Source organism: Anolis sagrei, chromosome 5 (genome assembly GCF_037176765.1).
Source record: "Anolis sagrei isolate rAnoSag1 chromosome 5, rAnoSag1.mat, whole genome shotgun sequence".
In the NCBI taxonomy this organism is placed as follows: domain Eukaryota; kingdom Metazoa; phylum Chordata; class Lepidosauria; order Squamata; family Dactyloidae; genus Anolis; species Anolis sagrei.
In genome coordinates this window covers 78,798,045-78,821,963 of record NC_090025.1, presented here as the reverse complement: position 1 = coordinate 78,821,963, position 23,919 = coordinate 78,798,045, and the positions used below count along the sequence as shown (strand labels likewise).

Below are 23,919 nucleotides of genomic sequence, written 5' to 3'. Positions count from 1 at the left end.
TCCATGCCAAGTGGTCTAAACCTTCCCACCATCATGTCTCCAATTTTGTTCAAATTTTAGTTGTAACGCCAGTAAGATGTTAAACTAAGTTTCCCAAAATTTGAGGTCTCTAACTGCAATAGTTGCTGATCTAGACCCCCTTATCTGAAGGGTAGTCAGTCAGCGTGCTCTTGTTTTGATTGGATTTTGCAACCACAATGTCAAAATTAAATTCATCATAATCAGCAGAAAAAACTACAGGATTGCAATTTACTAGCCATTCTTATACATTCAGTTTCATTGTTATTAGATCTCAAAATGGCATTTTTAAAAATGTCACGTGCACGTTGACTGACTATCCTTCAGATAAGGAGGTCTAGATCAGCAACTATTGCAATTAGAGACCTCAAATTTTGGGAAACTTAGTTTAACACCTGACTGGCGCTACAGCTAAAATTTGAACAAAATTGGAGACATTATGTTGGGAAGGTTTAGACCACTTGGCATGGAATGACCCTATATTAACATATATGTGTGTTATAATGTAATAAGCCACTTACGAAATAGATTTGTTTGCAAATAACAAATGTTTGTTTATTCTGACTTTTATTTGAATACATCTAGTTTACATGGACATATTTCGTAAGGAACTAGAAGTCTTAAGCTGGATTTTAATGTCATCACTGTATTTCCTCATGCTGATTACTGTAAGATAGAATTTCTCACACATAATGTAAAAAATTAAGATATATGAGACCTCATAATTTTTAAAAATAAAATACATAACATTGTTGTCAGTTTAACATCTGCTGAGTGAGGAAATGTGTTCAGAGTTGCCTACTTTAAGACAGCAAGGGGAAGTTAAAATAAATGTGTACTATATGCCGTTTTTCGTAACTATAGCTATATCACTATAGTCAGAAGTAAAACTTTCATTTCCCGAACTCTGGTTAATGCAATACGCATGTCTTCACCTTGATCTAGCAAGGGTGATCTGTGCGAGGAAACAGAATTTTTCTCTGTGTTGAAATACGTTTCTGCATGCAGATCATTCTCCAAGGTTATTTCCATGCGAACAATTGTTTCATGCTGTGGGAAGAGGAGTACAGGTATGTATATACCTTTATCCTGTATTCGGAATGTACATGGTGCTCATCAACTCTCTTTGTCTTGGGTTTGGAAACTGAATTGAGGACACTCTCTTTTCTTATTAGATGAGCAATTCTGTCATAAGAGGCTACATTAGGCTAGAAGTAAAGAGCAGGGTATGAGAAAAAGCTCCTAACTTCTGCTGAATTGACTCATTTGTTTTAAAATAAAAAAAAACATGCTGTTTACAACTGTATTATGAGTATGCTGAAATACTGAAATTTAATTGCTGATACAGGAAATGTTTTGATGTGAATGTGTTTCATTGACTAAATTAAAGTTTGGGAGCGTCATGCCTTTAGATGTGATTTGGCTCTCCATGGTGATTCATTCATTACCGAGACCTGATGAAGCTCCCCTGAAGACTATTTCTGGCCACACATTTAAAAACAGAGCTGTTTTATCAATTTCCCTTAAATTATTATTGAAAAGACAATATTCTCGGCACTATGAATTGGAGCAGGTCTTTCAATATTCATAGTAGGTATAACTTTTTAATAGGAACCCACCACACACAAACTTTACACTTATTAGAATATTTATTATAGTGTTCAGACAGGTAGGGGAATAGTAGAGTACACTCAAGTAAGAAGTGTAATCCATTATATAAAGCATGTTTTTTTAAAAAAGGAGTCAAATTAAAATGGCTTTCAAAACTCAGAGCAGAATAAAAGACATTTGCAGTATTATACTGGATTCTGTCTCCCATCTTAATTTTACAAATGGATAATATTAAAAGCAATTAACAATTTCTGGTTGTGAGGAGCGATACCTTATCTAATAGGCTGGAATACAAAAATATTTTTGTTAAATTTACTTTCATTAGTAGCATATATAAGGAAATATATATTTCAGGAAAAGAACTCATTTGTCATAGTGTAATTTAAATCAGGTTGTGAACTACACACATGGAATATATTTGACATAAAAGTGTTATATGGTGCAAACTGAAAATATAATGTAGTACTATGTTGATGTTTGCTGTTCCTGTTGTTTCAAGTTTCAAAAATCACTGGCACATTTACTTTGTGTAGCAATTACACTGTTGACTAATTGTAAATAAACCTCAACAGTTCAAATATATGTCCTCCTTATATTAATGACAATCTGTGCACGGGACCATGTTTTTGTGTGTAATATTTAATTCTAATTTCAGTCTTCAATATGAAACAAGATGATGATTTAAGAGGAACAAAGCCCATAAGGGACACATGAGCTGTGTTCTTGAACCTTGTATGGACAACAATCAAAGCTTTGGTTTTACCCTTTCTACTTTGTAATCAGTGGCATTAGAAACGAAAACGCTGTTTTTAATCTGGTGGTAAGAGAACATTTTTAGACACATGTTTTTTTTTCTTTGCACAAGTGTTCCTGGATTAGGGTTCTTAGGCCTAAGGATATAAGGCAGTCCAGTATTTCTCTATAAGTCAGTCAAGTCCCATACACATGCCTTATAATAGAAAATGGCTGCTGTGTCAAATCTACACATTTCTGTTAACTGAACACAAAGAGTGGAAGAAAACTATTATATAAGGCCGAAGTTGAAAGTGAGCACAAATGTGAAAAGAAATCCAACAGAAAGCAATCTGTATTAAGTTCACATTATTGTGGAACTTTTCAAGTAGAGTTTCAAGCATGCAATTCCGCCATCACACTTGACATTGCCATCACTACCCTTTAAAACGTTATGTGGAAATTATTACTAAACAAGAAATGTGGAACATCTTTGGCAAATGTCTTAGACTAGTTGAACACAATTCCCTACAAATGCCTTTTTAAAAATCTTAACTTATCATACGAATACATGTCTTTTAAAAATGGTTATTTAGCACTTGTTGAAATCAAAGGCTCATTATTTTTGAACAATTCGCTATTTGTAAACCTTGGCAAAGGCTGTGGCTGTCAATGTATGCTATGTTGTGTAATCTGATTCTTTATTATTATTTTCCCAGTATACATATAGGAACAATACTTGTTCAGCTTCACTGTAAATAATCAGTCTGAAAAGACTAAAGCTAATTTTCAATGTCTGTTTACAAAATCCAAGTAACACTTGTTGAAAATTTAGAGATGGTGTATTACAGTATATTTGCACAGTGCTTATGTCTACTCAATGTGTGAACTCAAACTTCAGGGAATAAGAGCAATAACATACATCTTCCTCTAATTTCTGTTACTGGACCTTGTTAGCAGACCCAGAAAATATATTAGTTTGCCGTACTATGGCAAATATTAGGCCTCTGTAACACAGTTCTTCACCATTCATCAGGCCTCTGCTTTGTAGTGTCATAGGCTCTTATGACTTCAGACTGTGAAACAATCCCATTTTCATCTTGAGAGAAAGCATAACCATCTGGAAACATAAAAGACAAATTACGTGAGAAACTTGTACAATTCTATTTCTACTCAGTTTTTAAAAAACTTTTAAAACAACTACTCCACTTCATTATTAAAATATTGAGAAATCTACTGCTATTATCTACAGTTCCACACATCCATGTGAAGCCTGGGTATATAGCCCATGTGGATATTGTAGCTCATGTTCCCATTCTGAGCTTTTCAAAACAGTTCAAAATGAAAGTCAATAAAATGTAATGATAAACTCAAATGGAAAAAAGTCATAACTAAAGCAATGCAATAATCCATGTAATTTAGTCAGGCAAATAAAATACATACAACATATAGAAAAACCAAATGCATATTCAAAGTTCAATCCTGTGGTTTGGATACAGATCTTCCATGAAAAAGTTCTTCTGATGGCATCTCTTGTCAGAGCCACAGTGGTAATTTTTACTGTATGCCCCTTTGTCCTGCTTGGGAAAAGTCAGGGGGCTGGGTGAGAAAATTTCTAATATTCTAAGTTAGGGGCTGTGCACAATAATATTGGCGAAGCCACGGATCAGCTTGGGAAGGTCAAGTCTGTATCCAATCGAATGTATCTTTTTTGATTCAGAAATACTTACGCAACAAATTTTGCTGCAGCGATTCAGAGTGGTATAAGTTGACATGGTTCTTCTTAAAGACATTTTTTAGTAACTGTGCTCGTTCAGTTAAGCTAAAAACAAAAGTTTAAAAATGATCAAATTCATTAATATCTGAAAAAATATATATATTCAGGTCACTTTATTGGGTACTATGTAGAATCTGACAAATTAACTTACTGGCAACTATAATTGTTCAAGCCAAGCTCTGTAAATTCTGGCTTATGAGAAAAATAAGACATAAGTGAGAATAGACAGAACAATCAGACATACCAGTAACTACTGGTCTTGAATGGGCTCTCTCTATTCTGTTTTATGACTCTGATTTGTCACAATTTGGCAGAGACCGAGCAATTTTTAGAAAGTCTTACATTTAAAATACATAATGCTATATTTCCACTTGAAATTGCAATATAAAACAGTATTGGGCCTAGTTTTGAATTTATCCTGAGGCACAAATTAACTTTTTCATGTCTTATTTATCCAGCGTCTACACTAGAAAAGCCTCAATTTTTAGTTAGGCTACAATGCCTTACATATGTTCAGATTAAGCCCTGGATGTTTTAATTGCATGGCCTTTAATCTCAGTGAATCATATCTAGTTTTGCTCACTCTATTGACAATATTTAGCAGGAAAAAAGGGAGAGAGATAAAATAGTATGTCTATACTTATGAGGAATTGTGATGGTTAACAAAGTGATTCAGAATATTTAATAATAGAATATAGGCTTGTGTATTTCAGCTGAACTTCGATCCGTTTCTGCTGACTGGATATAGCCGGTGTAGACCCCCATATGCATTTTTGCAGCCAGATGGTGTTTTCGGACCACAGCTGAAAAACACAGCTAGATCTGGCCCATTGGCGGCAATGGAGGGGCTCCCTTTACCATCATTTTAGGCAATGGCATCATTTGTCCTTATATCATTCATTAACATTTGGATTAAAAAGCATCAGTTAAGATACCACTCTTTCTGCAATCCTTTCCCTTTGGTCTGTAGAGGACACCTGGGTTTAACGCTTCCTTAAAGCTGTTTCTACTCTAAACAGGCACTATAGGCGCTGCAGGCACACACATTCTTCCCTTCATGCAGCTTTCCAAGGCATTTTAAGGTGGCATCCCACTTTTCAGGGAAGGAAGAGCGATGACCTGGAGCTATCCTACCTTGGGCTTCCTTTAAAAAGCCCTTTCTTTTCTCTTGATTTGGGTAGAGCCAAAGAAGCTGGTTTGGCTGAAGTCAAAAGGCAAAAATGGATCTCTGCATAAGTCTACTAATATCCTCTCAATCTGAACTCCTGGCTACCACAGAAACCAGGGCTTCCAGGTTCAACACCAAGTCCAGGAGTACTCCCAACTGTGGACTTGTGTCTTCAGGGAAAGTGTGATCCCATCCAGCACAGGCTGAATTCTTATTCCCTGATCTGCTTTCTGACTGACCAGGTGCATCTCTGTCTTGCCTGGATTAAGTTTCAAATTGTTTGCTTTCATCCAGTCCATTACTGATAATAGATACTGGTTCAGGGCTAGAACAGCTTCCTTAGCTATGGGTCGAAAGGAGCTGGTTGTCATCAGCATATAAATGGCACTGCATCCTAAAACTTCAGATAATCTCTCCCAGCAGTTTAATGTATATGTAAAACAGCATGGGGGCAAAACAGAGTCCGGAAGGCTGGACAATGGTGAGTAATTGTCCATTATAGAAAGGTTCAGAGATGGTCCTTTTAATATAAGTCTCAACTGCCTCCTTTAGGCAAGTTGGAATTCTGCCTTATTCTACGGAGACATTGACCACAGCCTTCACCCACTCCACCAATCTTACTTGGCCTGTTTGTTCATCCAGGAGAGGCAAGGATCTAGAACAAATGTGACGGCACTTATCTCTCCAAGGATCATTTTGTTCCATACAGTAAAGAAAACATGCAAAATATGTGGTATATAGAACTTATTTCATTCCTTAAATTCTGAACATTCCAAGTAAAATCAATTTACAAGAACAAGGTATTAAAAATTGATACGAAACATTAATGTCATCCATATCAATGGAATGCGATTCATTTTAGAAGTAAAATTAACCCAGAGAAAAAAACTCTTGCAAATAACTCTGATTTTAATTCCAGCATGAAAAACATTGAGCTGAAGTCAAAGAACTGGATGATTCATTGGTTCCTAATTAGATTCATATGTTGTTCTTGTTGACTGAGTGTATGATGAACTCTAACTATTTAAATGCAGGAATTATTTAGAAGTATTATGATACCTTTTCCCATGAACTACAGCTCCTGGATCTTGTAACTGTGCTTCCAACTCTTGAACTTCATCAACCAGTGTCTTAAATGCTGCTCTCTTCACTCTGCAATAAGGAAATGTTCTTGGATAATGCACTCTGAAGCTCTAGGTTCTTAAATGTCTAAAATATTAAACCTGCAATCCTCAGGATAAAAATAAATATAGGCAACAATTTAAAAGTTCAGCTCAAAAGTACTTTTATGTAAAATAGGTTCTTATAGTGCATAGATTATAACATTTTCAAGATGAATCACAGAAAAACTAATAACCAGATTCTCTGAATAAATATTTAACATATAACTATATATACACTTTATCTATTAAACGAACATGTAGCATCTATTTGCTTTAATATTTTGTATTAACCAGAGATCAGGTGAATTTTTATAATAAAATTACGTATTTTAAGTTGCCTTAGGACGGCTATAAATGCAGAAGTTATTAATTTTTTCTCGAGCCTATTACCTATACTTACACTTTATATGCTACATCGAAGACTAAGGCTGTCAAAGGAATACTTAATAAGCCCATCCAGAAGACACCAGAGCTGAACATCATAACTGCCTATATGGATAAAGAAAGGTATTATTTATTTTTTAAAAATGAAATGAAGCTGGTTTATATAGATGAAATAGGGTGATCCACAAAGATTCACCTACTTGAAAAGGATTTGGGAAGACAATGAAGATTTTGGTGGGAATATACACATGCACCTCTATCAGAGATGAAAAAGGATGCTTTGCTGTCAATTGTATCTCCTTAACTACCTGTCTGCTTCCCCTAATCTACTGACAGTTCATTGCCACTTAGATATTTTAATTCATTCTTGCTTTCTACAAGAGAAGAGGTAAAGTGTAGGTGCCATAACCTTTGAAGGTATATATGCTCCCATTTCAAGATAGAGATTGACGTAAGTCCCTTTCCAGGCAGTTTCAAATAAGTTTCAAATAACTAAGGGAGGTTCCACACAGCGGTAATGTCTGCTCCAACCAGAGTTTAAAAAACTAGTCTGCACACCGCTGTCTACATGTCCTGGTACCTACCATGAGAACAGGGAGACAGTCCCCCACTCCCCCCACCCCAGTCCTTTTAACTTACCTGGCTGACATTAGTGTGGTTCTGGAGCTCTCCTGACACATAGGAATGAAATGCCAGGAGAAGGGGGAGCCAGGAGCGATTTTCCTATCCCCCCTTCTCCTGACACATTATTCATATGCATCAGGAGGGCTTCAGCACCACACTAATGGCTGCTAGGTAAGTTCTTTTATTTGTAAAAGGGCTTTTTGGGGTGGGGGGTTGGGCCTGATTTAGGCTGGAAAATGCAAGGTGGCTTTGCAGATGCCCCCCTCAGAAGTCCCAGGACTTCTGAATTGGCAGTCCAGACAGCTCCCATAGTGGGTTTGCCTAGCACCTTTCAAGAAGGTGCGGAACAAATGCACTAACATATTAATTTGCTACATGACAGGGTTTTCGTTTTTATGCCCTACTTGAAAATGTGGGAGCTCCCACTTTTAAAGACTTGTCGGGATGTGCCCTAAGTTGTCTTAGGGTGAAACTACACACCAACTAAATCAAATTGTGTTATCTTCAAAGGGGGGGGGGGGGAGAGATATCAATATTTTTACATAAATTTCATTGTTAAGCACATGTACAATCATTTCTAGGGGACATGGAAATATTTTTCAAAATAAACTGATTTAACAAATGAATCAGTTTCAGGTTATTAATATGTATTGTTTAATCTCAAATTCTATACACAGGAACCATAGTAACCGAGCATTATGAATGAAGTGTATCACTTTTAAAAACTTCAGCTAAAAGGCAACCATTCAATACATCAAAAGTCATTAGCTTGGATTTCTAGATGAACAGAAGATTTTCCTGATTAATTTCCTGCTAATTCTCTCCATCTGTAACCTCTGTCCAATAAATATCACAACGGAGAGATGATGAATCCTCTGAGCATTTTGCAAGGCTGAGTAGAGGGAGCTGTTCATCCATGAGCGGATGTACTGCATTTTCCATGCATTGCTGAATCTCCAAATCTAAATCAATGTTCACTAAGATGGTTAGCTCACCTTACACTTAGGGATGAGGGAAAGCAGCAATATGATAATTAAATGGGATCCCTATGAAATATTAAGAGCAACATGTGATTCTTTGGTGATTTGTATGCGGGAAAAATAAGTTTACAATCATTACCATGTTCATGCAAACAAGGAAACACACAGGTTTAGGTCCACAGTATATAAATTTAAAAAAGGAATGCAGGGCACATAGTTATACATGCGAAAAGATAATTTCTTAGAATAATGTTGAATAATGTAATAATATCATGAATAAAACAATCCAAAACCAGCTGTAGACATAATATAAAAAAATTGAAACAAAAAAATCCTTAAACATTCTGTTTTTACTTCTATGAAAAGAATTGTTTCAGAATAAATAAATGTATTTAAATCCCGAATAAAAAAGGAAAGCAAAAATGGAACTTAATATTATTATTTTTCTTTTAAAATTATTGTTAATGACCTTTTAAGGTGGAAACGGAATAAGGATCTATCCTTATGTAAGCCACCCTGCATTAAACGTTCCTTGGTGAAACAGCAGAAGTGATAATGTAGGTCTTAGGATGTTAATTCTGACCATTGTAATGCTAACTATGAACGAAGGAACAACTGGCATCTACTATTCAGTCAATCCAGCCTTTGGCTTTACAAATGAGCAACATGAATTGAGGGAAAGAAAGTTTTTCTGCATCATATTTGAAAGCCTGTCAGATTTTTTTTCTTTTGCAGAGTTAATCCAAAACTAAAAGATTTAAAGCCGGCATTCCCATTAAAGACAGAAGGCCTCTTTGTATATTTGGATGAAGAGGGAGAAAATAAAATCCTACAGAGGTATTTCCTGCCTTTCTGTTCAAAAAAGCTCCCTCGTTGCTCAGTAGAACCATTTTGTCTCTAAATTTTCACATCTTTCTGCGCATTGGCAGGTCAGCTGGGAAATGGCAAACTGATCCATTTTAAACAATGGTGCTAACAGGAGCAGCCTGTTCTGGCAGTGGATTTTGTCTGCCTCTTGTGATTTAAAAAATTATCCCAAAGCATGAGATCTAAGTTTTGTGCCAAGTTTCTTTTCCTCATCTCCTTTTGGCCTGGTGAAATGTAAAGGAATCTGCTTTAAATGTGGTTTCCAGGAGCATATAACAAGCACTGAAAATACACATTCCTATTAATTGGTGTTAACTGGTCACACAAAGAAAAATAAAAGACATCTCAATACATTTCAGAACTTGTTAAAAATTGAAAGCTGTCAGGCCAAAATGCCTCTCTTAGCCTGTGAAGACAAGGCTAGTGAGAACTCTAAGTATTCAATGAAGGGACTTGTCCAAAATGCCGAAAGGCATATTTAATGAATGACATATAACTGAAATATGCACAAACATTTTTAAAGAAAATTTTGAATAATTGAACAATGCATTTAAAACATTTAAAAACATTTTAGGCAAAAGGCTGCAATTTAAAATTAGCTAAAAGTTGCAATTTAAAATTAGCTAAAAGTGGTAAATTTGTTCCAAAGTTTATCTGAGCAATTTGTACTATTTCAATTGTTCCAAAACTGATACTGTAATTATCTTTTTTATTTTTCTGTCTCTATGGCAAATTACTCTGTTTAGGAATTGTATGTGTTTAATTTGATTATGCATATGAAAACATGCATATGTGCACTATGTGTTGTGACCCTCTTAGCCTCCCACCTCTATCCCCACCCCATTTTAATCTGTATTCAAATAATTGAACAGAGGGGAATTAACTGGATCATTGCTGTGGACCCCGTATTTACATTAATTAACATAGGCATCTTCAGACATCAGTATCAAGATTCACAGCACTCCATATTCCAGGGCACTAAACTGTAAAGGATCATACCATGATCAAGTGTATATATGGAAAATGTGGATGCCTAGGCCAGCAGGTATAACTTCAATGACCCGGTTCTACAGGTTTATCTGTACACTAAACAATGTTAGAAAATGGATATAAAATGCAAGATCACAAAGGTTATTTCTGTAAAAGATAGAATATTGTGGTAACCAGAAAGCGCTCTGAATAGTCATTTGTGGCTCATGACACGGATTATCATTATTTTCTCAACTTTCCTTTGTATAAGTAGTATAGTAATTCTTAGTATTTAATTTCCACCAATTTGGTTCTGCTTCTCTATGACTTAACCACTGGAATCGTGATGCCATTGGCCTTTCTGATGTTAAGGGTTCTGATAATTGTGTTTGAGCTTCCATATTGGTTGTGTTTTTATAGGAGATCCACAGTTAGAATAAATTTCTATATAGAAAAAGTTTAGTTATGCGGCCGTCTCAACATCAAAACCAGATTCGTTGCTTGAATTGTTCCATCACTTACAAAAACTTTCTGTATGTGTACACAAAATTACAGTTTCTCAGGTTGCCAAGTCAGGAGCATTCTAACCTTCACATGTCAGGGATAAATCATGAGAAATAGGGACAACCCTTTGTGAAATCACAGGATGTGGGCCTCAGTAATGTCACGGGAGGCAGATCCTGGAGAAATAATTCAGCATTGTGTTCAGTGAGCCAAATTATGTTTTCTCATAACAAAAGCTGAGATCTGTCTTTAAAAAGCAGTGGGCCTTAGACCTGATGGAAAAAATTAAGGATTTAGAAACACCTACTTTGTTGGGATTTATAGCGTTCATAAGACACAAATGGAGAAACAAGATTCCATTGATTTTAATAATAGTGGAATAATGGGGGGAAATGAGTTATTTATGACTCTGCTCAACTAGTTGAGGCACAGACAAGGGTTTTGTTCAGTGAGTAGGTAGTTTGGTGCAGCCAGTCTGGGTGAGGAATGAACTCCTGAAAGAAGAGATAAAGGACACGGGGTAAAGACCATAGTTGCCATGTTTTATGTAGACTATTTTGGAAAATCATAGTTGCTGGGACCAAAGGGGACCTGTGAGAACAATGCTTGCTCTTTTTGGCCTTGTCCCGCTCCCCCCTCCCTCCCCCAAATGAGCCTGGAAATCATAGGAGCGAAAGGTGATATATAATGGAGATCTGATGGCTATAGAACCATAAGCATGCCCTAGGCTCCTTTTATCTGTGAGAGAAACTTTGGGCATTTTTACACAGACACTATAATCCAGTTTGGAAGTGTATTAAAACAATCTGGTGTTGCTGTGCAGCACCTGCATAAACACCCCAGGAACTGGTTTGAGGCTTTCATAGTTCCAGAAGTTCCCAGAGAAGACAGTCAGAACCACAGTGGCGGAGATTAGTGTACTCCTTCTAAGTAACTTAGTAAGATTTGAAGCAGTTCTTCAAATCTTAACTTAGTAACTTAGTAAGATTGAACTCATAAAATCAATTCCGGAAAAGAAGAAATAATGGGAAAAAAAATTAAAAGATTTTAAAGATAGAGATTGAGAATTCAATTTTAAAAATAGGCAAAGAAATGATCTGAAAGATCAAAAGGAGTGAAAAACATTTATAACTTAGGCTTTGCTGCATATCTTTTTGTTGTAACCACTTTCATTTTTCAAAATACATGTTGTATTGTTATACTGATATCACTTTTCTGTCTTTCTAGTTTTTGTTTTGCTTTAATGCAGTGGTCCGCAACCTGTGGTCCCCAGGTGTTTTGGCCTTCAACTCCAAGAAATCCCAACAGCTGGTAAATTGACTGGGATTTCTGGGAGTTGTAGGCCAAAGCACCTGGGGATCCACAGGTTGAAAATCACTGCTTTAATCCGTTCAGATGGTATGCTTTACTCTATGGTATCTCTTTACTATACAAGTTGAGTCTCCCTTATCCGAAATGCCTGGGACCAGAGGTTTTTGTTTTTATTTTTCCTGGCTTTGGAATACCTGTATTTGCATAGTGAACAAGAGATGGGGGAAAGAAGGCTAGTTTAACTGAGTTTTTCTCAAGGAGTTGTTACTCCATCACACTCAGAAATTGGATGGAGGGAAGCCAAGGAAAGGGAAGGACGACCCTGGATTTTACTACTAGACATAAACACATTCCCCTTAAAAAGCAAACTTCAGGGAAGGGAAAAGTCCAATGAAATGTTGCAAAGCTCCAGCTGCCCAGCCAATCCATGCAGTGCTTGGGCCTCGTTTCCAGGGTGCTACTGGCTGGGTGGAAGGAAAACACAATGTTAAATTTCAGACTGTGTTGGAGTGACAGTTCCTTGCAAAAAATAATGAAGGATTCAATGTGCAACCAGGAGAAATGGAGGCAGCAAAATGTTGGTTTTTGGGCTTCTGGTTTTCTGGAAAAATGAGTCTCATTGTTATTATTATTGTGGTTATTAATTTTGTATTTGCTTATTTATACAAAGTAACTTTAAAAATTGGCTGTAAAACAGTAGTCTTAGTTCATCTAATTTAAAATAAAAAATAATTTTGAACGCAGGTTTGGAAAATTAGTTAAAAGACAAACATACCTCCCCAGACATATCAGGTGCCATAGGAATAAGAGGCCATAAAGAAGAGTAGATTCCAAAAAATACCACCCATAGCACAATGCTGCCCCAGATAGCTACATGGCTAAACTGGAAAAAAGAAAGAATAAAAATACAAAGTCAGTTATCCAGTGAATGCTTGCTAAATAGTTATACATATGAAAAATCCCCCTTCTACCCATAAATTTAGAGTTTTTAAAATAACATATTAAAGACTGGATTTATACTATATTTGTTGCTATTTGTTGCCTCCGAAATAAATGTGAAGTTAAAGTTTCATTTATTTCACAGGGAACTGAACAATTTCCAGACAACCATTTCTGTTTATCACAGGAACAGAAATTTTAAAGGATTTTTAGAATTAGTTAGCTAGAATAATATTGAACTCTAAAGAATAGTGGTTTGAAATAATTGAAATTACTTCATATGAAATACTGATTAATTTAAATAAACATTTTAAATGGAATACAGGAATTTCTCAATTAACAAAGGCTCTGACAGAGAGGCTGTTTTTTATACAGTTTTATCACAATGGCCACATCTATGTTTTGCTCCTCATCTGCCTACCTAGAAGTTTATTTTTGAGGAGCATTGACATTAGGACTTTCAGGTTGAACTAGCATATTGGATATATTATTCTGGCAACTCCTACTACAAGAAGATAAATAGCATCTGCCCCCAGAATGTGTTACTAGCATGTGTGAACAGCAAAACCAGAAGAGACAAAACAGACAAAACCTACAAGTGTGTGTGGGCAGGTTGCATGACTCTCATCACTATAGGTCAGTGGTTCTCAACCTGGGGTCCCCAGATGTTTTTGGCCTTCATCTCCCAGAAATCCTAACAGCTGGTAAACTGGCTGGGATTTCTGGGAGTTGTAGGCCAAAAAATCTAGGGACCCCAGGTTGAGAACCACTGCTATAGGTAAGGACAAAACTTTCCCCTTGACATTAAGTCTGGTCGTGTCTGACTCTGGGGGGTGGTGCTCATCTCCATTTCTAAGCCGAAGAGCCGGCATTGCCCGTAAAGGCCTCCAAGGTCATGTGGCTGGCATGACTGCACAGAGCACCTCCATCTCCATTCTATATATAGTGTGTTCATATATTTTAAAACCCTGCACTTTCTTGCAACCCAACCTTATGCAGATTTTCTTAAAAGTAATATCCGTTTTCATTTGTCAGTATATACATTGACCATGGATTTTTTATTCGATTATAATAGCATCACTAAAATAGCCAACGTCTATACTTCTCTGGTGTAAAACAGCTGTAAAAACATTTTAAACTAAAGAGAATATAAAAGGAGATTGAAATTAGGGACAGATATCTCTTGTATATAAAAAAGAATTGCACTGCATACACACAAACCGCTAAGCTCATCTGAAGGAAGGATTTTATTTTCCTGGCTATTGTTCCTAACCTCTGTTTCATGGCATTATTTTCACTTTGCTTGCCTGAAACTTTGCAGAAATTACATTCTACTTGTGCCAGGGTTATTAAAAGCAAAATATTTGAACAATAAAATGATATGTTGACCAATAACAGTGAGTACATCAATCACGCTGAATTTAATGTCACTTTATTGTATTGCATTACAGTGCAAAGTACATTAAAAGGATTTCTTACCAAAGTCCAATATGAAGTTTCTAATCCAGCTTTTAAACATACTGTTATTACTACAAACTAAAAGAAAAGATAAGAATTAGCAACTTTTCTTTCATAGATAATAGTGTGTAAACTCTCAGTGAACTAGGATGTTTCAATTAAAAAGATACATAGGTTGAGTATCCCTTATCTGAAATGCTTGTGACTATGCAAATAAGGTTTATTGAAACTGAACCATCAGAAAACAAAGATATCACTTTCTTAGCAACCTGTGTGGACAATTTTGCAGTATTTCAGATTTCCAGGAAAGGGATGCTCAACCTGCAATTACCTTGAAACACTATTCCACTTTACAGTTTAATATTTTGACATTGTTGTATGGCATTGATCCAATTATTAGTCCTGAATAGAATACATATAATTAAGAAAAAACTTATACAATGGGCCCTTGGTATCTCTTGCAGTTTCTCTTCACCCCCCGCCCCTCCCCTGAGTACAAAAACCTGTTAATACTCAAGAATTGTATAGTAATATTGTGTCCCTTACATAAAATAGTAAAATCAAAGTTTGTTTTATTAAAAAATTATCCTGAATATTTCCAAGCCATGGATGTTTGAATCTGTTGGTGCAAAATCTATCATACCAAAGGATGACCGTTTAAGTGTTTGCTTAAAGTTCTCTTTGATTCACTGGGACTACTCTAGGTTGAACTTACAATTTCACGTAAGTACGTATACGTACACAGTATGTAGCCAGGATTGGAAGAAATTAAGAACAAGTTGTGTAAACTTCACACAGCAAATTGAATTTGAAGATATTTTTTGAATTTGAAGATATTTTATATGGTATGGTTCGGTGTCAACTGTTCAAAGAAACTCCACTAATTTACTTGGGAAACACTAAAGTAGCTCTCTGGATGTTAGCCTTCTATCTAAACATTATAGTCAGCCCTTCATATCTATGGATTTTGCATCCATGGATTCAATCATTCATGGCCTGAAAATACTGTACTGTATTGGTGGGAAAAAAATCTAAACATTTGATTTTGCTGTTTTGTTTAAGGGGCACTATTTTACTATGCCATTGTAAAAAAATGAGATTTGAGCATCAATAGATGTTAGTATCTGAAGAGAGTCCTGGAACCAAACCCCAGTTGATACTAAGCGCTTACTATTTTCATTTCCATAGGAAGCAATGAAAAGTTTGTTAAACAACACAGAAAATATATAATTACGTTCTAAGAAACAACAGAAATTTAGCTGGTCTAGCAAAAAGTCTTGTTTTCAAAGCTCCACCACTCTCTTTTGATTAGAATATAAAGTAATAAAACATTAGCAAAACTTACTGTATATACTGTGTTTCCCAAAAGCAAGTAGTCTGAAGTTTTACCACTGGCAAATACAGTATCTGTAAGATAACGTCATTGGAAATATTCACTGAATTGCTCTGTCTACTGCTAAGAATACAAACAAATGTACAATAAACAATAAAACCCAGCACAATATAGGTCCTCTAGCACAACTCTTATGTTCAACATCTACTGGAAGATGACTATACAATAATGCTGAAATATTTATAAATGTGCCTGGAACTACAACTGGAGGACCTAGAGATTTTTAGAAAATAGTTACAAAATCTGTGAATAATCAAACTCGCAAAAGTTAAAAGATGTAACTGTGGAGGGCTGGCTGTACTTAAGTGTGGGCAAGGTATGTTCCTTTTTGCTCATGCTTGTTAATCTTGCAGCTATATTTTGTACTATTTGGTTTTGAAAAAGTAAGGATGTCCTTAAGGTCTGATCAGATTGTGACCCAAATTAGGTGATTTAGTGGGATTCAAGTATTTTAATCAAAGCAGGGCTTCTCAAAACTGGACTGAATACTCTTCAGAGCTTCCACCTACCCATCCTTTTTTGGTTATGCTTGCTTGCTGTCCAATGTGTCATGACTTTGTGGGGTGGTTGCCATCCAGAACTGGGCAACTAGTGTATTCCAGGCATTAATTCTCACGGTTTGCAGTAGGGAACTTTAGAACTGTACTTGGATAGGTCTCACCTAGTTGTGGGTGAATGTGTTACCTCATGGTGGCTGAGAAATCAGGGGTGGCTTTGACACAGCTGGTGTATTTCAGGCCATGCCTAAGAGATCCAAAACCAGGCTAGATCTACAGGCTTATTGATTAACAGCTGCATCCAGACTCATGCATGGGCTAACCATTTGACTACAGCTGTAACCAAAATAAAGTTGTGGCTTTTTTCCAAGCATGAGTCCAAACTATGTATTTATATATTATTTGTACACTGTGTTTTAAGACATCGAATCATTGCTGTATGTAAAGCCGCCTTGTGTCCGAGGTGAAAAAGGTCAGGTAGAAATGCCGTAAATAAATAAATACATGAATAAATAAATAAATAAATAAATGATTTGTATTAAACTGATGAGGGACACCCCCCCCCCCCATTTTCAGACCCTGTAAAACTACCAACAGATTTAATAGATTGACCTATGTGACCATCACTGGGAGAGGTCACTGATAAATGTCAGAAAGTCATCTGCACAGCCAAGAATTAGAAGGGGGGATTTCCTCTCCTTTGTGATGGTTGCGTAAATGTCCTGCTGCATGTCCAGGTGTGAGTTGCGCTTCTTATGCTAAACTCCAAAGAAAATCATCCTCACCAGGGAAGCAGGAGTTTTATTGTTTTAATCTCAAAATAGCTAACATTCACAAAACATTCAGGAGGATACTACTGGTCATTTCACTATGTTTGAAGCATCTCCGCCTTTTAAAACCAAGACCATCCACACCTTTAGCAGGCAAGTGTACAAAGTGACTCCCAGAGACAGCTAAATGGCCAGAAGGTTCCCCCAAAGACCTTGCAAGTGACAATTATTTTATTATTCATTTATTACTACTTTTTGGGGAGCGACGACTAAAAACAGTGTAACCTACCTCTGAATTGAAACCAACATTTTTTACTCTGATTAAATGTATCACTAGTCAAACTCTAGCTCTCAAATCACATTATGTCGTTGTTGTTCATTTGTTGTCATTTCCGACTTTTTTTGACCTCATGGACCAGTCCACGCCAGAGCTCCCTGTTGGCCATCACCACCTCCAGCTCCTTCAAGGTCAATCCAGTCACTTCAAGGATCCCATCCATCCATCTTGTCCTTGGTCGGCCCCTCTTCCTTTTTCCTTCCATTTGCCCCAGCATAATTGTCTTCTCTAAGCTTTCCTTCTCCACATTATCACATTATGTGGAGAAGGCTTTTATGCTAATTGTTAAATAACTATCCTGCTGTTTATTATAATATAATCAAAATATTTTAAATCATAAAAACAAAATAAATATGTGAAGAAAAAATGATGTTCAAGTTTTTACATTATAAATTATCCTAGGTGTAATCTTGGATAATTCCATTTTAAATATATTTAGTATTTTTCTGCTCTGTGTTTCATTCATTTACTTACCATACTGGATGGCTTTTAGTGGAAACCAAAACAGAATTACTGAATGGAAAAGGCCATTTAAACAATGAACCCAGAAAACCTAAAGGAAAACAAACATTCATGAGAACCATTTGTGATAAAACTAACTCTGTGAACTCTAACCTTCTTTTTATCTTTTAGATAGATTCAGAAAATGTGTTTTTCAAAAGGCCACCTCCAAGAACTAATATAACCAAGGCATTTTCTGCCTCACAGCTCTTCATGGGTCATTTATTTATTTTTATGTTTCTCAAAAGATGTTCATGATCTTTCACTTTTAATTTCTTGAACAAAAATGAATAAATGCCCATTAAACGAAAAAGACAAAGCTCAAATGAAAAAGAATCTTTGCCGTGTGCAGTGATAACACAGAGCTATATTACTTTTGCCAAATATTTGATCAACAGAGAACACAGATAAATTTTAACACAAATATTTAAATTATAAAACAGATTGTGTTGTTGTCCGTGTGTAAGCATCAGATTTCTTCATTGCACACTCATTTCTATTATTCCTTTTTGTGATATATATTGTAAAACTCTTACTTTAAAAATGCATGTAATAAATATATGCAAATATATAAGCCAGCACTATATGCATGATATGAAACCACATAAGCAAAAAGCTTTGTGTACTTTTCCCCTATAAAAAGCAGCTAGGTTCTATAATTAAGTAATCTTTTACAAAGTATCTTTATTATGTTAAGCTGAAGTGCACAGAATGTTTTAAGTTGTTCGAGTAATAAAAATTAAGTTGCCTGCCTCAAAAAATGTTCCACCATGTCTCTAACTTCTTTGTTGCTTTCTCCAACTAGGTAGGGTTGTATGATCCAATTTATGCCACAATACTATGCACATTTGAACTTGTGTTACTCATTAACCTTTGTCTCTCCTTCTTGCTGTGTCATTGCCACAATTTTTATTTGACAGAAAGCACAGGTGGGTGCAAGAAAATCAGACCCACTTTTCCATTTTCCTGACCAATACTTATTGTTACATGCTAATCCTTTAACCCCTGTCATGGCCTCATGAACCTTGACCCTTTTTACCATAACAAATATACACATCATCATTCAGTGCCACAATGTTCCCAGATATTTTCCACATCAAACTTGCTTTAGCTATTCTGTCCTCACAGATAATTTAAAACCATTTATATACAAAACGTACTTAAATAAACAATCAAGTATAATAGTCATATATACTTAAAACCAATAAACAACCAGAACATTTATAAAGAAGCTATTTAAGAGTCTAAAAATAAGTATTAATAATGACATGTCATAATAATATGGTCACCTAATCTCAGTGATAAAAATCTGAAATCCATTAACTGCCATATTAAATTATTAAACTGTAAATTTTAGGGATGCTTTTCTGTGAAAATTACAGGCAAGATCTAATAATATAATTCACATGCCAAGAAAAACTTTCCCAGTCTCTGGTTTTAGTGTTTAGAGCCAGCTGTAACAGTTAAGAGAATATTGCTAATTCTAGTGAAAGAAGTGGGGTCCAACTGAAGTAAATCATTTGTTTCTTGTAATCATAGTACATGCAAAGACAGGCTTCTTGTTATTGATACTGTTATCTATTAGTATAAAATTTCAGTGCATCTGCACCTTTACACAATAGGCTCGGATTCTAAAAATAGTTACTATACTTTCCAAGTAATTCTCCAATTTTAATTTGGAAGCCTTTTGCAAGGTGTTCATATTTGTTTAAAATGTATTTCCAGATAAGGATTAATACTAGAGGGGAAGGAATTATTTACTGATAAAAGAGTTTAATCCATAGTTAGCCTCATGGCTAGGAAGAGAATCTGTTTACAAATTTTGGATAGTTGGTTGAAATTCTCTTTCACTTGCATTCCATCAAGCAGTATGTTGTGCTGGATGGAGTTTCCACAATATTCAGAAGCAGTTATTCTGGAGAACAAAGGACTGCAGTTTGAATGAAAGGCTGAAAAGGTTGCAGGTTTGGGTCTTGATAATTATTTTCAGTTACTACAGCCTAACGATGATGTAGAAGTTTAATTAATAGTTTTAGATTTATCTTCAATTCTATCTTAATCTTACATAATAGATTAATATATTCTAAAAATAATTTCTAATTACACAGAAGTAAAATAGAATCAAGTTAAGTATTAAATGCACGTATAAAAGCGGAGCAAAATCGCTCCTACCTTTGAATTAAAATCCAGGGCATTTTGAGAAGTCTTGTATAATTCAGGGTATTTTAACATATTTTCTTTGCGGCAGGATCTTTCAAATATTCCAAGTGTCAACGGAGGCATTGCTGTAAACATCTGAAGTATAAAATATACCATAAGATCAATCTGATAAAAGAATGTCTGTATTTTACATTAATGCAAAAACATGAAAAGAAATAACTTAATAGCCTTACCACATTATAAAGACCTATGCACCACCTTTCAAATAGAATTTGTCCAGAAAATCCATTTACAAATGCAAACCATATCTGAAAAAAGATAAACACATTCAATTCCTTTTAGACATATTTACAGTTAAGCTTTAAAATATGTTATTAAATCTGAACATTTTTCTAGTTTTACTAGTATTAAAAAGAAGTCAATTGTATTCTTATTAGATTTTAACTGCAAAACACCATGCTCAGCTTGCAACTCTCCAATACTTCCCCTTTGTTTTTCCAAAATGTCATTTAGGGCACTAAAACCTGATGTGGGAGAGAATTGGTTCCATGGTGTTTACGTGAAACATGGAGCCATTTCACCCCTATAGGCTCAACTCAGGGCCCTTCCAGACAGTTCCAAAATCTGTGCCAAAGCGGGTTTTAAAACCCTGCTTTGGCACAGATTGCTGTCCACTCAAAAAACCTGGGCTTTCCGGGGGTGGGAGATGGCTATGCGCCAGGAGATGGGGAGGAGAAGTAAATTCCCCTTCACCTCCATCCCCCAGTATCCTGGTGCATCATTTCCTAGTGCAAGGATCAAAGTTATGGTAGCCAGGTAATTTTATTTAATGTTTAGAGGGAAATTTGGGATTTTGGGGAAGGGGGTGGGTGCCCTTTTTGTTCTTTTGGGCTCTAGGAGCCCAAAAACCCGAGATGGCTGTGTGGATTAAGCCTGGGAATCCATATCTGGTAAGATCTTGATCTTACCAGGTATTTAATGAATTCAGAACAAACCATTCTGAATAGTTTGTTCTGAGAAAAACCCAGACAGGTCCCAGGATATGGGCCTGTCTGGATGGGCCCAAAATTGTACTCCCACAGCATCACAGGGTACTGTAAATGACTGAGATGGTTCTGATTGAAATGGGCCATTGCCACCCATCCTGTAGCATGGAGACAGTGGGGTGACATTTGTGTTGTCATTGATGTAGCAATGGTCATCCAGCTCTTTGGAGCTCTATGACCACTGCTACAATGACAACATGACACAAGAAAGCGGGATGGAGACAGTCAGTATAGGTGCCTCAGGGGCCAGTTTAGAGTTTTGCTACTCTGGACTGACCCTATAGTAACTGGCCTGTGCAGCTAGGGCCTCATGTAGATACTTCCCAGTCTGCCCAACACAACACCATCCTTATCATGGTGAAAGCAGTATCAGGTTAAAGAACCACTCTGTTTCTATGGGAAGCAAAATACAGTGGATTTATGTCAAGAGCACAAAGCTCAGCAGCACAGTGTGCAGATAACATCATGGAGATTTAGAAGGCTGCCGTCGAGCTAGTAGTTTCCAACGGTAAAATCTACAGAAATCTGAAGCCAGTGGGGGAAGCAGTATTTTAATGCTGATCTAAACTTTATAGTCAAATATGCTAACAGTTTTTAGGATCCTGAGATACCAGTATCGCTATGTAGATAATCCCCTACATTTTATTAATTATCAAAGGTTTTATGTTTTTTAAACCCATAAATATGCAAATAGACTTGTTTTATATGCTAGGGATGTTATGTTAGCAAAGTAGTAAAATAAGATATAAAATGAGTATTGTCTTTATTTCATTTTTATCCAACATATCCATTCCTCTTTCCCCAAACCTCAGGAAACTGGTTAATTTCTTCAATCATGTGCAATCACAAGAAATGAATGTGTCTGTATGCCCCTGCTCATGAAGACATTTTGGATATGATTGTTATATATACCTAGAGTATACACAATAATTACAGTTCTCAAATTCTGTAGCCTGTCTTACACATAAATATTTATGTTGTGCAGCTCTGGTATTATTACAATAAATTTTATTCCAAAACAGAAAATATTTTATCAGAGGTTACCGCCCTATATTCCCCAAATTTTCCACCTGAGTTTTACAAGTTAAAACTGAAAGGAATGTATTCAATTGTATATAACATTCACTTTTATAGTGCTAAAACATTTACAAATTGTTCAGTTTTAAAAAAGCTTAAAACATGTATTCCAGTATATGTACCATTATTACCTCAATAATGTAAAGGACAATATTCTTGTAGAAGCAGTATAAGATGCATTTAGCAATTCTACTGTAGTTCCAGGCACCATGGACCAAAAGTAAATTCTTCAAATACTTGAACTACAAATGATAAGGGGGAAAAAACTTAGACAGAGGTACATAATGCTTGTTTCTCACTTAAAATATATATTTTAAAATAATGTTTATCAATGTAAGAATTTACCTGAGCTATTGAATAATCTGAAGAATTAGCTGCTTGTAGCCCTTCATTTCCACTTATACCAACACCAACATGTGCTGTTTGTATCATACTGACATCATTTGCTCCATCACCAATGGCCAATGTTACTACTTTTACTTGTTTTTTAACCATTTCTACAACTTCAGATTTCTGAAGAGGTGAAACCCTAACAAAAATGAGAGGGGCAGGGAACATTTTGAGAAAAATATTGTGTATATGCATTTGCAGAAGTAAAACAAGATATCAAAACTGCCATTTTGGTTTTTCTTATGACCATATACTTCTAAAATCTTAATATTTACAAAAACATTTGGGGGCTTCTTCTAAAAGATACAGTGAAACAGTCAAGAATAGACAATGAAGTGCTGGATCTGCAGAAGAAAAAAAAATCAAAATCACGTTACTTCTAACCTTCATGCTTGTTTCAGCACTGGGAATCATTGTTTTGTCTATCCAGTCTTTTCTCATTGTTTCATTTTATAGCTTTGTCTTAAGTTAAATGAACTCATGTGAGAGACAGTAGAAAAAGACTATGAAAGAAAGTAAACAAAATTTCTTTGCACCTCTATGCAAAAACCATTACTGCCACGTGTCCTGATGAGGATGGATTGCCCCTTAACACGTCCAAGAATGTACACTGTGAATATCAACATCTTGTTGTCTGGATGGTGCAGAGGAGCAATGCACAAGTGTTGTGGGAGGAACTTAAACCCTTGATTACATTGTACATGCTATTATTCTACTATCCCAGATTTTTTTTTTGTCTCAAAACAATTTCTGATGACTGAAATCCATCTATCTCATAATGTCAAATGGAAGTAGATGGCTCTGCCTAGTCTACTGCCTCATAAATTTCTTTCAAGGACACAGTCAATGAAAATTCTATCAAAGCAACTGCTGATCTTGTTGAATCATGTCAAAACTAGATGAGGTTAGGAACATTAATCACAGCATAAACTTGTTTCTGTCTATAGAAAAATAATTCAGTGGCAAATGACACCCCCTTCCATCAAACTTGGGCTTGTCAGAGAAGTGGAGAAGACCAAATCTCACTTCTCCCCGACCATCTTCTTTTTCAGTCCAAGTAGCACATTTCCTGAGTCCCTCACACAAATACATGGAAATATAAGTGGGAAAAGGTCTTACAGTTAAAGGGGCATTTATTTTATTAACCTTGCCTTCAGCCATTTCTTGTAACTTCCAGTTTCAGACTCAAATAATTGTTGGCAGATGAAAATAATTGTGCCTACTGTAGTCTGATCCATACTGA

General features: G+C 35.8%; 1 protein-coding gene across 4 annotated transcripts in view; it reads right to left on the bottom strand.

Annotated features, from left to right (window-relative positions):
* Positions 1-406: 406 nt before the first annotated feature.
* ATP8A1 (ATPase phospholipid transporting 8A1) overlaps positions 407-23,919 on the bottom strand; it is a 94,644-nt gene continuing 71,131 nt past the window's right edge. For all 4 annotated transcript variants that reach the window (XM_060778462.2, XM_060778461.2, XM_060778460.2 and 1 more), the window contains 12 exons: positions 22,632-22,815; positions 22,418-22,528; positions 20,397-20,471; positions 20,176-20,298; positions 17,977-18,055; positions 15,851-15,912; positions 14,527-14,583; positions 12,884-12,991; positions 6,870-6,958; positions 6,366-6,458; positions 4,092-4,183; positions 407-3,481 (listed from right to left, as the gene is read on the bottom strand). In XM_060778462.2, coding sequence (XP_060634445.2) covers positions 3,384-3,481; positions 4,092-4,183; positions 6,366-6,458; positions 6,870-6,958; positions 12,884-12,991; positions 14,527-14,583; positions 15,851-15,912; positions 17,977-18,055; positions 20,176-20,298; positions 20,397-20,471; positions 22,418-22,528; positions 22,632-22,815 — 1,171 coding nt within the window. In that variant the 3' untranslated portion in view covers positions 407-3,383. The remainder of the gene's footprint in view (positions 3,482-4,091; positions 4,184-6,365; positions 6,459-6,869; positions 6,959-12,883; positions 12,992-14,526; positions 14,584-15,850; positions 15,913-17,976; positions 18,056-20,175; positions 20,299-20,396; positions 20,472-22,417; positions 22,529-22,631; positions 22,816-23,919) is intronic.